General features: G+C 38.5%; 2 protein-coding genes and 1 pseudogene across 5 annotated transcripts in view; 2 read left to right on the forward strand and 1 right to left on the reverse strand.

The window, feature by feature from the left end:
- The window catches only part of LOC127433060 (small G protein signaling modulator 1-like), a 32,851-nt gene extending 32,550 nt beyond the window's left edge, over positions 1 to 301 (forward strand). For all 3 annotated transcript variants that reach the window (XM_051684693.1, XM_051684695.1, XM_051684697.1), the window contains one exon: positions 1 to 301. This exon is cut by the window's left edge and continues 673 nt beyond it. The gene's annotated coding sequence lies outside the window, so the exon portion shown is untranslated.
- Positions 141 to 6,064, reverse strand: LOC127433107 (serine/arginine-rich splicing factor 9-like). Of its 2 annotated transcripts, none has more exons than XM_051684772.1 (5): positions 5,936 to 6,064; positions 3,857 to 4,212; positions 3,591 to 3,769; positions 2,859 to 3,031; positions 141 to 884 (listed from the first exon to the last, which is right to left on the reverse strand). In XM_051684772.1, the coding sequence occupies exons 2-5, from the start codon at positions 4,012 to 4,014 to the stop codon at positions 663 to 665; spliced, it is 732 nt and encodes a 243-aa protein (XP_051540732.1). In that variant the 5' UTR covers positions 4,015 to 4,212; positions 5,936 to 6,064; the 3' UTR covers positions 141 to 662. The 2 variants fall into 2 exon arrangements, with proteins under 2 accessions (XP_051540732.1, XP_051540733.1); XM_051684773.1 differs by having other exon boundaries at positions 3,857 to 4,024; positions 5,936 to 6,043.
- A 4,777-nt stretch (positions 6,065 to 10,841) lies between these two features.
- LOC127432247 (galactosylceramide sulfotransferase-like) lies at positions 10,842 to 13,253 on the forward strand (annotated as a pseudogene).
- Positions 13,254 to 13,440: the final 187 nt, after the last annotated feature.

A 13,440-nucleotide genomic window follows, 5' to 3' on the forward strand; every position in this document is an offset into this window, starting at 1 on the left:
ACAGGCCTGGCACTCCCTGATAATTCCAGGTTTTCCTCGACTACGGGAACCCCGCTTGAAGTTATTACAGCTGATGATCCGAGGAACATGGCAATGTTTCTCAAACACACTGATGTGGAAAAAATGAGTCATCACGAAAGTTTAGGGGAGTAAATCTGACTCAATGCTTTATTGAAAAAAGAAAATTCATTTAGCATACAGTCATCACATGATATAAAAACAAAAGAATCACACGGGGAGATTTTTGAAAGAAATGTTTAAAAATGTCAGCCTATTTAAATCATAAAAATTAAAATGAAACGGTGTAATGTCTATGCAATCGACCAGATTACCACAACGATCACATCTTCAATCTTTTACCTCGTGTGAATAATCACTAAGGACAAAATTGGATATTAGCATGTCTGAATATGTTTCAGGTTATAATCTTACACTGTCACAAAGCTTTTACATTTCTGAACTCATCACAACATCTGTTCTGTAAACATTTATGCATCATTCATGTGGCCATCTCCATCTTTGCAAACTCAGATTTCTTGATAAACTGAATGTCGAATAATAAGGTCATTGGGGTTCTAATAACAATGGAATGTAAATTACAAAATTCCAAAACAAAAAGGGGGCACGACAGACGAGAAAAGAAGCCGCGCCGCCTCTGCCGTTCACCGGTAGTGCCGTGGCGGCGGGCTGTGATGCTGGAGCGGGGCTCGTCGAGACGGGGGGCTATGACGGCTCATGTGACGCGGGGGGGATCGGTAACGGGGTGAGGGCGAGCCTCTGCCCTGATACGGGGGTGAGTAGCGTCCACGAGACCTGGACCGAGAACGCGAGCGGCCCCAGCTTGTGCTGCGCTCCTCCATTACTCTGATGTATGAAGTCTCACCCTGCAAAACAAACATCCACATTTCCTTATAGAGACATCAAAATTCACCTTCTTGATAAATGTTCTTGCTCTTATTGCGAACAATTCAACTCACTGGTGCAACGAAATGCATTAACTTGCTCCGTCTCTGAAACAACTTTTCTACTGACATCAAGGCCACAAAAATCATATTAATCAAAATGAGGTCCTGTTTCACTTGAAAACGGCACATTTTGTGACATAAATAATAATAATAATGTTACTTCGACTAATTACGCCTATTTATTGGCAGATACTTAGAATGACATTTTTAACTTAATAGATATAACATTTCTCTCATTAAAATTAATAGTATCTGTGCCATATAGTAGGGCTGCACAATTAATCGAATAAATAATTGAGAATACAATTACAGCTGCCACGATGAACTAATTATGAAGTGTTAATTATAGCAGTCCATGGTGGTCTGCTCATGTTTACTCAAATTAATTTTTAATTTAGCTAACGTGTGTTTTGCGAGGTTTGAGCATTGTAACCATCCGTTGCTCGATTTCTGTGTATACTTTATTAAAACTATTAATAACAGCTTTGTTTTTCTCCAATGTGAAGTCTTCATTTACTGATAAAACAGCTACAAAGTCATTCAGAAACAGTTCTCTGCTTGATTTTGGACGTTTAGCCTACATAAAAAATATGGCATGCAGTTGATCCACCCAAAATAAATCTTTTAATGTAAATCGTACTTAGCGGAATTAATCACAATTACGATTTCAGGGAAAATAATCAGCGATTGTGATTTTTTTTGCATTATCATGCAGTCCTTCCATACAGCACCAGAAATGGTCCACAACAATGTTTTCCGAAAAATTTGATTTTTCTCCCCAGTTTGGAATGCCCAATTCCCAATGCGCTCGTGGTGGCGTAGTGACTCGCCTCAATCCGGGTGGCGGAGGACGAATCTCATTTGCCTCCGCGTCTGAGACCGTCAGTCCGCGCATCTTATCACGTGACTTGTTGAGCACGATACCGTGGAGACGTAGCGCGTGTGGTGGCTCACGCTATTCTCTGCAGCATCCACGCACAACTCACCACACGCCCCACCGAGAGTGAGAACCACATTATAGTGACCACGAGGAGGTTACTCCACGTGACTCTACCCTCCCTAGCAACCGGGCCAATTTGGTTGCTTGGGAGACCTGGCTGGAGTCACTCAGCACACCATGGATTCATCTTGGATGGTAGTCAGTGTCAATACTCGCTGAGCTACCCAGGCCCTGCATGTATTGATTGTTTAATATTTAAGTTAATTAGTGCATTCCTGGAAATGAAATGTTTTCCTTAAAATGAATATGCATTAAATATAGTGAAATCAATGTAATGCAAATCTCTATTTTTGTTATTAAATCTATTTTTTAGAATTTCATTCCATTTTAACTCTACTTAAAATTCAAATTGCAATTGTACATCCTGTTTCTTACCTCAAGTAAATTTCAGGAATTAAATGGCATTCTTATTTCAATTCTGAATGGTGCACGGCCCTGAGATTGACAGCATTTGTGGCATAATGTTGATTACCATGGAGTTTTTTTTTTTGACATGTCACACGTTTTGTTTTTTTAACAAGTTACTGTAATGCAATTACAATGGAAGTCTATGTGGCCAGGCAATAAACGTTCAAATACGCACACTGTTTCAAAAGTATCATTACAAAACTTAAACACTACACCTGTTGACATCAGACTAGTGTGGTCCAACCACTTACTGTCCTGTCCAATCTTTAAACTTCAATGTCATGGTCATGCAAACATGCAGGGATACCAGAATGGTACGGTTTACATTGAGCAAACTCCACTCACAAAAATTAAGTCAGTAACACCACCTTAGAAAGGTCCATTTAGACACTTTACAGCTCAAATAATGAATGTTTTTTGTTTTCAAAAATTCATATTAGTGCTTTTAATATACGCTTTACATTTCTGCTCTTAAACCCTCTCACCTGGTGGGATCTAAACTCTGTGCTGTCCAGGCGACGAAGCGCGTAATCCATGTCCTCGCGTCTGAGGAATTCAACGACGCCCTCTCCGTCACGCTGCACATCAGCAAAACACACATCGCCCGCCTCGCGCATGTGATCTTTCAGGTCCTGCCAGCTGCCGGTGGGGGGCAGACCTGCAGAAACGATGAAAGGGTACATATGAAATGCAATTTATTCACCCTCGTGCCATCCCAGATGTGTATGACTTACTTTCTGCAGCAGAACACAAATGAAGATTTTTAGAATATCTCTGCTCTGTAGAACAGGGTCCAAAACTTTGAAGCTCCAAAAAGCACATAAAGGCAGCATAAAAGTAATGCATAAGACTCAAATGGTTTAATCCATGTCTTCTGAAGCAATCAAATCAGTTTTGGGTGAGAACAGACCAAAATATAACTTTTTCACTGTATATCTTGCCATTGCAGTCTCTATGCACAATCAGGACTTCAAGCTTGATTACACTTCCTGGTGCTTGATGCACACGCAGAGCACTACATGCAAAACTAGAAGTTTTGGTTCCTGTTCTACAGAGCTGAGATAATCTCCATTTGTGTTCTGCTGAAGACAGAAAGTCATGCACATCTGGGATATCATGAGGGTGAGTAAATGATGAGAGAATTTGAACTATCCCTTTGAGAAGGCAAATCGGATGAATTCTGATTTCATGAAGGCACTATAGAAAGTTTTGCTCACCCGTCACAATAACCCGGAACTCAGATCTACGTGACGGGGGTCCAAACCTCCCTCTGGGTCCTCCTCCGCCTCCTGAAGGTCCACTGAATTTGGATCCAGAAGATCGAGGATATTCCACACGCAGCTTGCTGTTTCCAAATCCATATCCATTCCTTCCAAAGACAGCATCCTCCGCATCCCTAGAGGAAGAGAGGAAAGGGCTCCTAATTCTCTTTCTACACCTGAAAAAGCCTCGTCCATGTGTTCTCAGAGGTCGAACGACTCACCGTGGATCCTCAAAGCGCACAAAGGCAAATGGGATGGTCCCTCTGTTGTTCTTCAGCTCAATATCCCGAATCTTCCCGTATTTGAAGAAGAGATCCTCAATGTCTCTCTCCTGGACGTCCATGGGAAGGTTTCCCACATAGATTCGTCCGTCCGACATGGCTTAAACCCTGCTAACACAAACCCAATGGACCTGCAGCCTTCGAAGAAATAGCGTTTCCACGACAACGGCGTTCAGTATATCCAAACTCTAGTGTGTCCTTTTAAAATCCCCTATTTAAAACTCTAAACTCTGGTGGTAGCAGTACATGTCGAGTTCAAGTAACCCCGCACAGGTACTCCTCCAGGAGTCTGCAAACTTAGAAACACAGGCAAATCAATACAACAGAATTCTGTGTTTACATTAATGAGTGTCAGACAAGGAAATGAGGGCCTGGATGTGTATATTTTGATGCTTTGAATCAACCCCTTCACATTTGAATAACGGCTACAAAGGTAGGCCATGGAATGCATGAGTTGCATCAGGATTCACAACTTATAACTACTTTCACCACCAATTGGACTGATACATATTACAACACATCCTTCACTTATATACAACACATAAACTTGCTTTGTAGTGCACTATGGAGTTATATATGTACCACAATTCTGCACACACAAAATTATATTCTGAGAGCGCAAGATGATATTTTGAGTGCAAAAAAAATTCTACACGCGCAAGATGATATTTTGAGTGCATTAAAAATATTCTGCATGCGCGAGATGATATTTTGGGCGCACTAAAAATGTCCTGCACGCGCAAGATTATATTTTGAGTGCATAAAAATTGTCTTCATGCGCAAGATGATATTTTGGCTGCACTAAAAATTTTCTGCATGCGCAAGATGATATTTTGGGCACACTAAAAATGTTCCGCACGCGCGAGATGATATTTTGAGCGCATTAAAAATTTTCCGCACATGCAAAATGACATTTTGGGCGCACTAAAAATGTTCCGCACGCGCAAGATGATATTATGAGCACATTAAAAACGTTCCACATGCGCAAGATGATATTTTGAGCGCATTAAAAATGTTCCGCACGAGCAATATGATATTTTAAGCGCACTAAAAATGTTCCACACGCGCAAGATGATATTTTGAGCGCACTAAAAATGTTCCGCACGCGCAAGAATATATTTTGAGCGCACTAAAAACGTTCCGCACGCGCAAGAATATATTTTGAGCGCACTAAAAATGTTCTACACGCACAAGATGAAATTTGGAGCGCACTAAAAATGTTCCGCATGTGTAAGATCATTTTTTGAGTGCACTAAAAATGTTCAGCACGCGCAAGATGATATTTTGGGTGCATTAAAAAGTTCCGCACGCGCAAGATTATATTTTGAGCGCACTAAAAATGTTCTGCATGCGTGCACTAAAAGTTCTTTTGCAGAATTATGGCACAAATATAACTCCATAAGGCACAACATATTATCATATAGTCAATATGTGACCAGACTCCTAGCCAACACATAAAGCAATACTTTTACATTGTTAAATGACACAAAACAATTAAAACACTTTATAATGAGCAGAAAATATTGAGTGGCTTTAGGGTCAATGGGTTTGTATATGTTTCAACCCCTAATATCTGCGTTTGCGCTTTATTAAGAGAATAATTGAACAAATCTGTGAGTTATTCAAAACGGCATCATTCTATCTATATTCAACAGCAATCTTTGTTAAATAATAAATTAGTCAAATGCAAATTATCTGACCAGCCATGACGGCAGCTAACAGCGTTTATAATCCCATTCTGCAATTAATTCGGCACATAATTAAAAGAAAACACGCCTATACTTACTCAGTTTCAAAAAATATATAATAATGAACGAAACAAATCAAATAAAATCATATCTGTGCATTTAAAACCAACAATAAACCCCAATCACATTAGCATGCTAGCTGGTAGCTCCTTTGTTGAGACACCTGATAAAACAAATAGACTTATACGTGGAAAACACGAGGATGAGTGATTTCACTACGCACTAAAATGCTTAAAGATCAAACATAACATATATTACAAGTTATATTTACCTCTATAATATGTAGCTTGTTTAAAAAAAACGAGGATGTACAAGCGCACGCGCTTCCCCTCCCCGGATCAGGAAGTGACACAAACTTTCGTCCCCTTCAGGCCGAAATGAGCAACTGCAGAAAATCGGTCTGTCAAACACAAAATTTTGTGATTAATCAAAATAAATAATATACTTAATTAAATCGTTTTAAATTATAATGACATGCTATAATATATTATTATAGATGAAGCAAATAAATATACAGATTATGCATAATATTGAGCTATTTTATAAAATAAAGCCTATTTTAACATTAAATTAATAGTTCACCCAAAAATGATAATTCTCTCATCATTTACCCACCCTTATGTTGTCTTAAATGCTTATGGTTTTCTTTATTCCACAGAACACAAAGAAAATATTTTGATGAAGGTGTGAGGTGTTTTTGTCCACACAGTGCAAGTGAATGGTGACCAAATTTTCAAGCTCCATAAAGGCAGCATAAAGGTAATTTCATCCATGTCTTCTTAAGCGATCTAACTGATTTTGGGTGGGAACAGACCAAAATGTAACTCTTTTTTTCTAAAAATCGTGACATCAGCTGTCAAGCACTAGGAAGTTTAACTGAGCTAAAATCATGATTGTGCATAAAGACTGCAATGGCAAAATGTACAGTGAAATTTTTTTTATATTTTGGTCTGTTCTCACCCAAAACCAACTTTTGCTCCAGAAGATGAGAGCACAAAAAGTTATTTTGCACATGCAAGATGATATTTTGAGCACACTAAAAACGTTCTGCATGCACAAGATGATATTTTGAGTGCAAAAAAAATAAAATCTGCGCATGTAAGATTATATTTTGCGCGCATTAAAAATGTTCTGCACGCGCAAGGTGATATTTTGAGCACATAAAAATGTTTCTGTATGCGCAAGATGATATATTGAGTGCAAATTTTTTTCCCTGCGTGCTTAAGATGATATTTTGAGCGCACTAAAAATTTTCTGCACGGGCCAGATGATATTTTGAGCGCACTAAAAATGTTCTGCATGCGCAAGATGATATTTTGAGCGCACTAAATATTTTCCGCATGCACAAGATGATATTTTGAGCACATAAAAATGTTTCTGCATGCACAAGATGATATTTTGAGCGCACTAAAAATGTTCTGCATGCACAAGAAGATATTTTGAGCGCACTAAAAATGTTCTGCATGCACAAGATGATATTTTGAGCGCACTAAATATTTTCTGCATGCGCAAGATGATATTTTGAGTGCACTAAACATTTTCTGCATGCGCAAGATGATATTTTGAGCGCACTAAAAATGTTCTGCATGCGCAAGATGATATTTTGAGCGCACTAAAATTTTCTGCATGCACAAGATGATATTTTGAGCGCACTAAATATTTTCTGCATGCACAAGATGATATTTTGAGCGCACTAAATATTTTCTGCATGCACAAGATGATATTTTGAGCGCATTAAATATTTTCTGCATGCGCAAGATTATATTTTGAGCGCACTAAAAATGTTCTGCATGCTCAAGACGATATTTTGAGCGCACTAAATATTTTCTGCATGCGCAAGATGATATTTTGAGCGCACTAAAAATGTTCTGCATGCGCAAGATGATATTTTGAGCGCACTAAATATTTTCTGCATGCACAAGATGATATTTTGAGCGCACTAAAAATTTTCTGCATGCGCAAGATACAGTGCAAGTGAATGGCGACCAAATTTTCAAGCTCTATAAAGGCAGCATAAAGGTAATTTCATCTATGTCTTCTTAAGCAATCTAACTGATTTTGGGTGGGAACAGACCAAAATGTAACTCTTTTTTTCTAAAATTCGTGACATCAGCTGTCTCCTTAGTGATCATGATTTCAGGCTCGATTACACTTCCTAGCACCATCTAGCGCTCTGCGCATGCATCAAGCACTAGGAAGTTTAACTGAGCTAAAATCATGATTGTGCATAAAGACTGCAATTGCAAAATGTACAGTGGAAAATTAGTTATATTTTGGTCTGTTCTCACCCAAAACCAACTTTTGCTCCAGAAGATGAGAGCACAAAAAGTTATTTTGCACATGCAAGATGATATTTTGAGCACACTAAAAACGTTCTGCATGCGCAAGATGATATTTTGAGTGCAAAAAAAAAAAAAAAAAATTCTGCGCATGTAAGATGATATTTTGAGCGCACTAAAAATGTTCTGCATGCGCAAGATGATATTTTGAGTGCACTAAAATGTTCTGCATGCGCAAGATGATATTTTGAGCGCACTAAATATTTTCTGCATGCACAAGATGATATTTTGAGCGCACTAAAAATGTTCTGCATGTGCAAGATGATATTTTGAGCGCACTAAAAATGTTCTGCATGCGCAAGATACAATGCAAGTGAATGGTGACCAAATTTTCAAGCTCCATAAAGGCAGCATAAAGGTAATTTCATCCATGTCTTCTTAAGTGATCTAACTGATTTTGGGTGGGAACACTGTGGAAGTGGTGTGTCAAGCACTAGGAAGTGTAATCAAGCTTAAAATCATGATCGTGCATAGACTGCAATGGCAAGATGTACAGTGAAAAATGAGTTTTGGTCTGTTCTCACCCAAAACCAACTTTTGCTCCAGAAGATATACATAAAACCACTGGAGTCATATGGATTACTTTCATGCTGCCTTTATGTCCTTTTATGTCACCATTCACTTTCATTGTATGGACAAACAGACATCATACTGTATCTCCATTAAAATATCTTCATTTGTGTTCCATGGAAGAAAGTCATAAGAGTCTGAGACATAAACATAAAGGTGAGAAAATGATAAGAGAATTCCCATTTTTGGGGTAAACAGTCCTTAAAGAGTTTTTGCATTGCAATAATATCACTTGCATGACAACAGAGCTAATTTCACACAAAGTCTCATTACTGTAATGCGAGAGAAAAATAAAGTAAATAGCGCATAAATATATAAAAGTAAATGGAGTATAGAGCTAAAGATTAAAAAAGTACTTAAACTGTAGTCTAAAGTGTTTCTACATACATTTATAACGTTAGATACATCTATAATGTTCACAGTGCAATTGTTTTGTTCACAAGTGTTTATTGTCATGTCTGTGAGCTGCACTGCAAACCTGGTGAAATAACATTTCAATTCACTGTATCACAATAAACTTGATCTGAAGCATCAACTTACTATGATCATTGTGAATAAGGTCTATTTAAACAGTTAGTTTTAAAAGGAGTCATTATGTTGGTCTAGTCTCAAGCTCAAACCAAGTCTACAACTCTCTGTATCACACTGTATGGACACATAGAGACATTACAATCATAGTCAACGTGACAAAACATAACATGTCATGCAATTACCCACATCAGACAATTTATAAAAACATTCACTTTTATGAAACAAGATAAAAGTGGATGTGATGTACAGTTGCCTACATCAAGAAACCCACATGCAAGTCATATTCCATTTGACAATGTTCCATCAAACTAAATATATCCTACAGCAAGTAAAGTAGCTTAGAGATCCATATTGTATTGCTTTGATTTTATGGACGTGGTATCACGGTTATACCTTCTTTTATTCATGTGAACCATGGTAATACCTTTGTATTATTGCAGTACCTTAGAGTGGCATATAAATACCATGGTGAATGAGTACGGTCGTCGTTTAATACCATGGTATGTGAATATGGTAATCATTCAGTACCATGGTGTAAATCAAAGTGTATCTGTCTTCAGAACTGCTATATATAGCATATGTAATGTACTGTAAATGTCATAACAGAATATACCTGCCTGTAACATGATCAGGTCTTGCACTAAAGTTGCTTTATCACCATTGCAGATGCCACATAACACACAAAGTGTTTGACTGGACAGTAATACGACAGTTCTGCCCCATTGTGATAAAAACAGCCATATCAAACACACAGAAAAAGAGCCGAGAGGTTTAAAGAGCTTCTACCTGTAGAACAGGTTCCCTGATGTGGGCAAAAGAGTGATGATGTATGTCATGTGTTCAGATCATTATCAGTCATATCATATAAAAAAACCTGTTGGTGCTTCACACCAACTACTGTCATCTTTGCAGTTGGCACTAATGCTTGATTTATGGCTTTATTTGGAGAGTTAACATGCAATTACGATTTTAACCAGGAGTGATCAGTATAAACGTGAAGGCAAAATTAAAATGTTTCATGAAATGATGAATACTATATGAATATTATACTCTTTATAAAGCAAATATTTATTGTATTTATTCACCACCAAACCTTGCATGTTCTCATTAAAATTGAAAAGAATGAACAGTTGAATGTAAAAATAATAATAGGATATTAACTAAAGCAATTACTTTTACTTTTTAATTTTTAGCAATTGTTATCTTGACGAATGTTAATTTTAACAGTTGTAAACGCTAACATTGCAACAATAACAATGTAAATGTAACATTAGTTCATGCGATTTGAATTAACATGGATTAACATTATTGTTAGTCATGATATCTAATGCATATAACTAATGTTAATAAAAAGAAGCTTATTCGTTTTATAATGAACCCTTTGATGAAAGCGTGTGAATATGCATGAACAGAGGATGTAAAATGTGTCGTGCCATATCCTTACTGTAGTAATTCACTGCACTTCTAACATGCTTCTTGAAAAGTGCAACTTTCTGGGATGTACAGTGCAATAATCCTGGTTCAATACAAGTTAAGCAGGTTAAGCTTAATCGACAGCATTTGTGACATAATGATGATTAGCACTTCGAGGTTACAGTGAGGCACTTACAATGGAAGTCAATGGAGCCAATTTTTGGAGAGTTTAAAAGCAGAAATATTACATTACATTAATTCTTCTGTTAAAATTTTTAATCATCATTTGTATGGTCGTTTTAGGCTTTACTGCGTTATGTCATCATGGTAAATTTACACAGATGCGGTTAGTGATTTTATCACACTAAAATCATGTTAACACACATATTGTCTTGTGTCTAAACTTTTCAAAACAGTGAGTATTTTAACGTTTACAGATTGACCCCATTTACTTCCATTGTAAGTGTCTCACTGGAACACATATTTGTGATTTTTATCCTCTTTTATCCCTATTTTTGAATGCCCAGTTCCCACTACTAGGTCCTCGTGGTGCCGTGGTTACTCACCTCAATCCGGGTGCCTCCGTTTCTGAGACCGTCAATCCGCGCATCTTATCACGTGACCCGTTGTGCATGACACCGCGGAGACTCACAGCATGTGGAGGCTCATGCTACTCTCCGCGATCCACGCACAACTTACCACACGCCCCAATGAGAGCGAGAACCACTAATCACGACCACGAGGAGGTTACCCCATGTGACTCTACCCTCCCTAGCAACCGGGCCAATCTGGTTGCTTAGGAGACCTGGCTGGAGTCACTCAGCACGCCCTGGATTCAAACTCGTGACTCCAGGGGTGATAGTCAGCGTCAGTACTCGCAGTACTTTTTTTAAAGAAAAGGAGGGACGAGTCGAAAATAATTTTGCTGCCGGTTGAGTTTAAACCTGTATTGAACCCAGAATATTCCTTTAACTGAAATAGTTAAGTTCAGTCTATATTATCACCAAGTTAATTGAGCTTAATTACACGTTTTGGAGACGCCATTACACCATTCAACTGATGGAACGAGTTTACTCAGACAATAGAGTAAACAGATTAGGGTTTTCAGTGCAGGAGATGTTTAAATATAATTTTAATAGATATTGTGGCTTTATTTGTTTTTGTATAATTGCATTTTTAGGATTCAAGAGAGTTTGGAAGAGAGTATTAGATGATGAAACAAGCAAAGTGAGTGACACACAGGTTGATTTTGGGTGCTTTCATCTTGGTCATGGGTTTTTACTGTTTAATGGCACCAACACTCCTGGCTACACATAGCTAAGCATGCATGCACAAATATTTACATTTTACAAATGTAGCCTTTGAATTTGTCAACCACTGGTTGAACAAACAGCCTCACCCCATGGTCACGTCATTGGCGAACCAACATTGCTCTGTCAAACAGATGCACAAACAAATAGAGCAATATCTTGAAAGCATCACAGAGAGCACGTTTACATGCACAGCAATACGCTGATAACACCCAAATATGAGCTGATAGAAGATTTCTCATTGATCATTTTCTTCTACTTCACCTTTAAATTCTCATTTTTCCTCATGTTATACATATTATAATCCTAAGTTTTGTGATGTTCATCTTCCTCAGTGTTTCTCTGGCCCCGTGCGTTCAAGAGTGTTTCCAAAGACAAAGAGGCCTTTAGGCCAAAAGTGAACCTGATGTTCATGAAAACCCATACTCTGCTCAACATTCTCCTCCGCTTTGGAGAAAAGGATCAGTTGAAGACAGTCGCAATGTCTTTTTCTACCTGTCTAGTTTCTTTCGAACTCATGTGAAGAGCTACCAGCCGGAATCTTGCTACAATATCATGTGCAATCACATGCGATTCAATGCACCTGAAGTGAAGAAGCTTCTCCCGGCAGATGCATTCTTCTTCACCATCTTAAGAGACCCTGCAGAGCTGTTTGAGTCATCATTTCACTACTACAAAGGGAGTGTACCCCAAACATGGAGAATACCAGAGAAAAACAAGCTTAAATCATTTCTAACAGACCCAAACCGCTACTTCAACCCAAAGGGAATCAATGCATTCTATCTAAAGAACTTGCAGTATTCTGACTTTGGTTTTGAGAACGATTTAGAAGTTGGTGATCCAAGAGTGCAAAAGGCATTGAATACATTGCTTTCAATTAGTCTTAATATATGACCATTTCAAGAAGTCGCTTATTTTACTTAAAGACGCTCTTTGCTGGCAGATGGATGATTTGCTATATTTCAAACTTAATGCTCGACATGTCACGTCTGTACCTCCAATGGACACTGAACTCAAGGCCAAAGCTCGGGAATTGGACAGAGCTGACTGGCAGCTCTATCAACATTTTAATGCCACATTCTGGGCGAGGGCGGAGGCCTATGGCCGAATTCAAATGGAGGAGCAGGTGAAGGAGCTGCGGAGGAGAAACGCAGAGATGGAGACCATCTGTATCGACGGTGGGGGGGCCGTGGAGGTGGTGGAGATCACAGATGGACATATGAAACCCTGGCAGCCCATTGGAGAGGCTTGTATACTAGGGTACAACCTTAGGACTGATATAGATGAAGAGTATCAAGAGCTCTGCCGAAAAATGCTCACACCTGAGATCCAGTACTTGTCAAATTTAGGAGTACATTTTTATTATATCGTCTGATGGAGGTGCATGGATACAAAAATGAATAGGAGTGGATACAGGACGCCTGGGACGGAGAGGTGAGGCTTTGAGTGGGGTGACCAATGGGGTGGCCAGGCTTCTGTCCTGGCCAACCCCTGGCTCCGCCCCTGCACAGAGAGTTAGTGTAGCAGAATTAGAACGTTTGTTTACAGCAATTTAAAAAGACTCTTTTTTTTTTCAAGCTACAGACAAGTTTTGCAGGGGGGGGGAAATGCAT

Source organism: Myxocyprinus asiaticus, chromosome 42 (genome assembly GCF_019703515.2).
Source record: "Myxocyprinus asiaticus isolate MX2 ecotype Aquarium Trade chromosome 42, UBuf_Myxa_2, whole genome shotgun sequence".
Lineage (NCBI taxonomy): Eukaryota > Metazoa > Chordata > Actinopteri > Cypriniformes > Catostomidae > Myxocyprinus > Myxocyprinus asiaticus.

Bases quoted from the DNA above. Each gene is read 5' to 3' on its own strand.
- LOC127433107 (XM_051684772.1), bottom strand. From the start codon at position 4,014: ATGTCGGACGGACGAATCTATGTGGGAAACCTTCCCATGGACGTCCAG. The intron at 3,770-3,856 runs GTGAGTCGTTCG...CTCTTCCTCTAG, and splicing joins GTGCGCTTTGAGGATCCACG to GGATGCGGAGGATGCTGTCT. The intron at 885-2,858 runs GTGAGAGGGTTT...TTTGTTTTGCAG, and splicing joins CAGAGTTTAGATCCCACCAG to GGTGAGACTTCATACATCAG.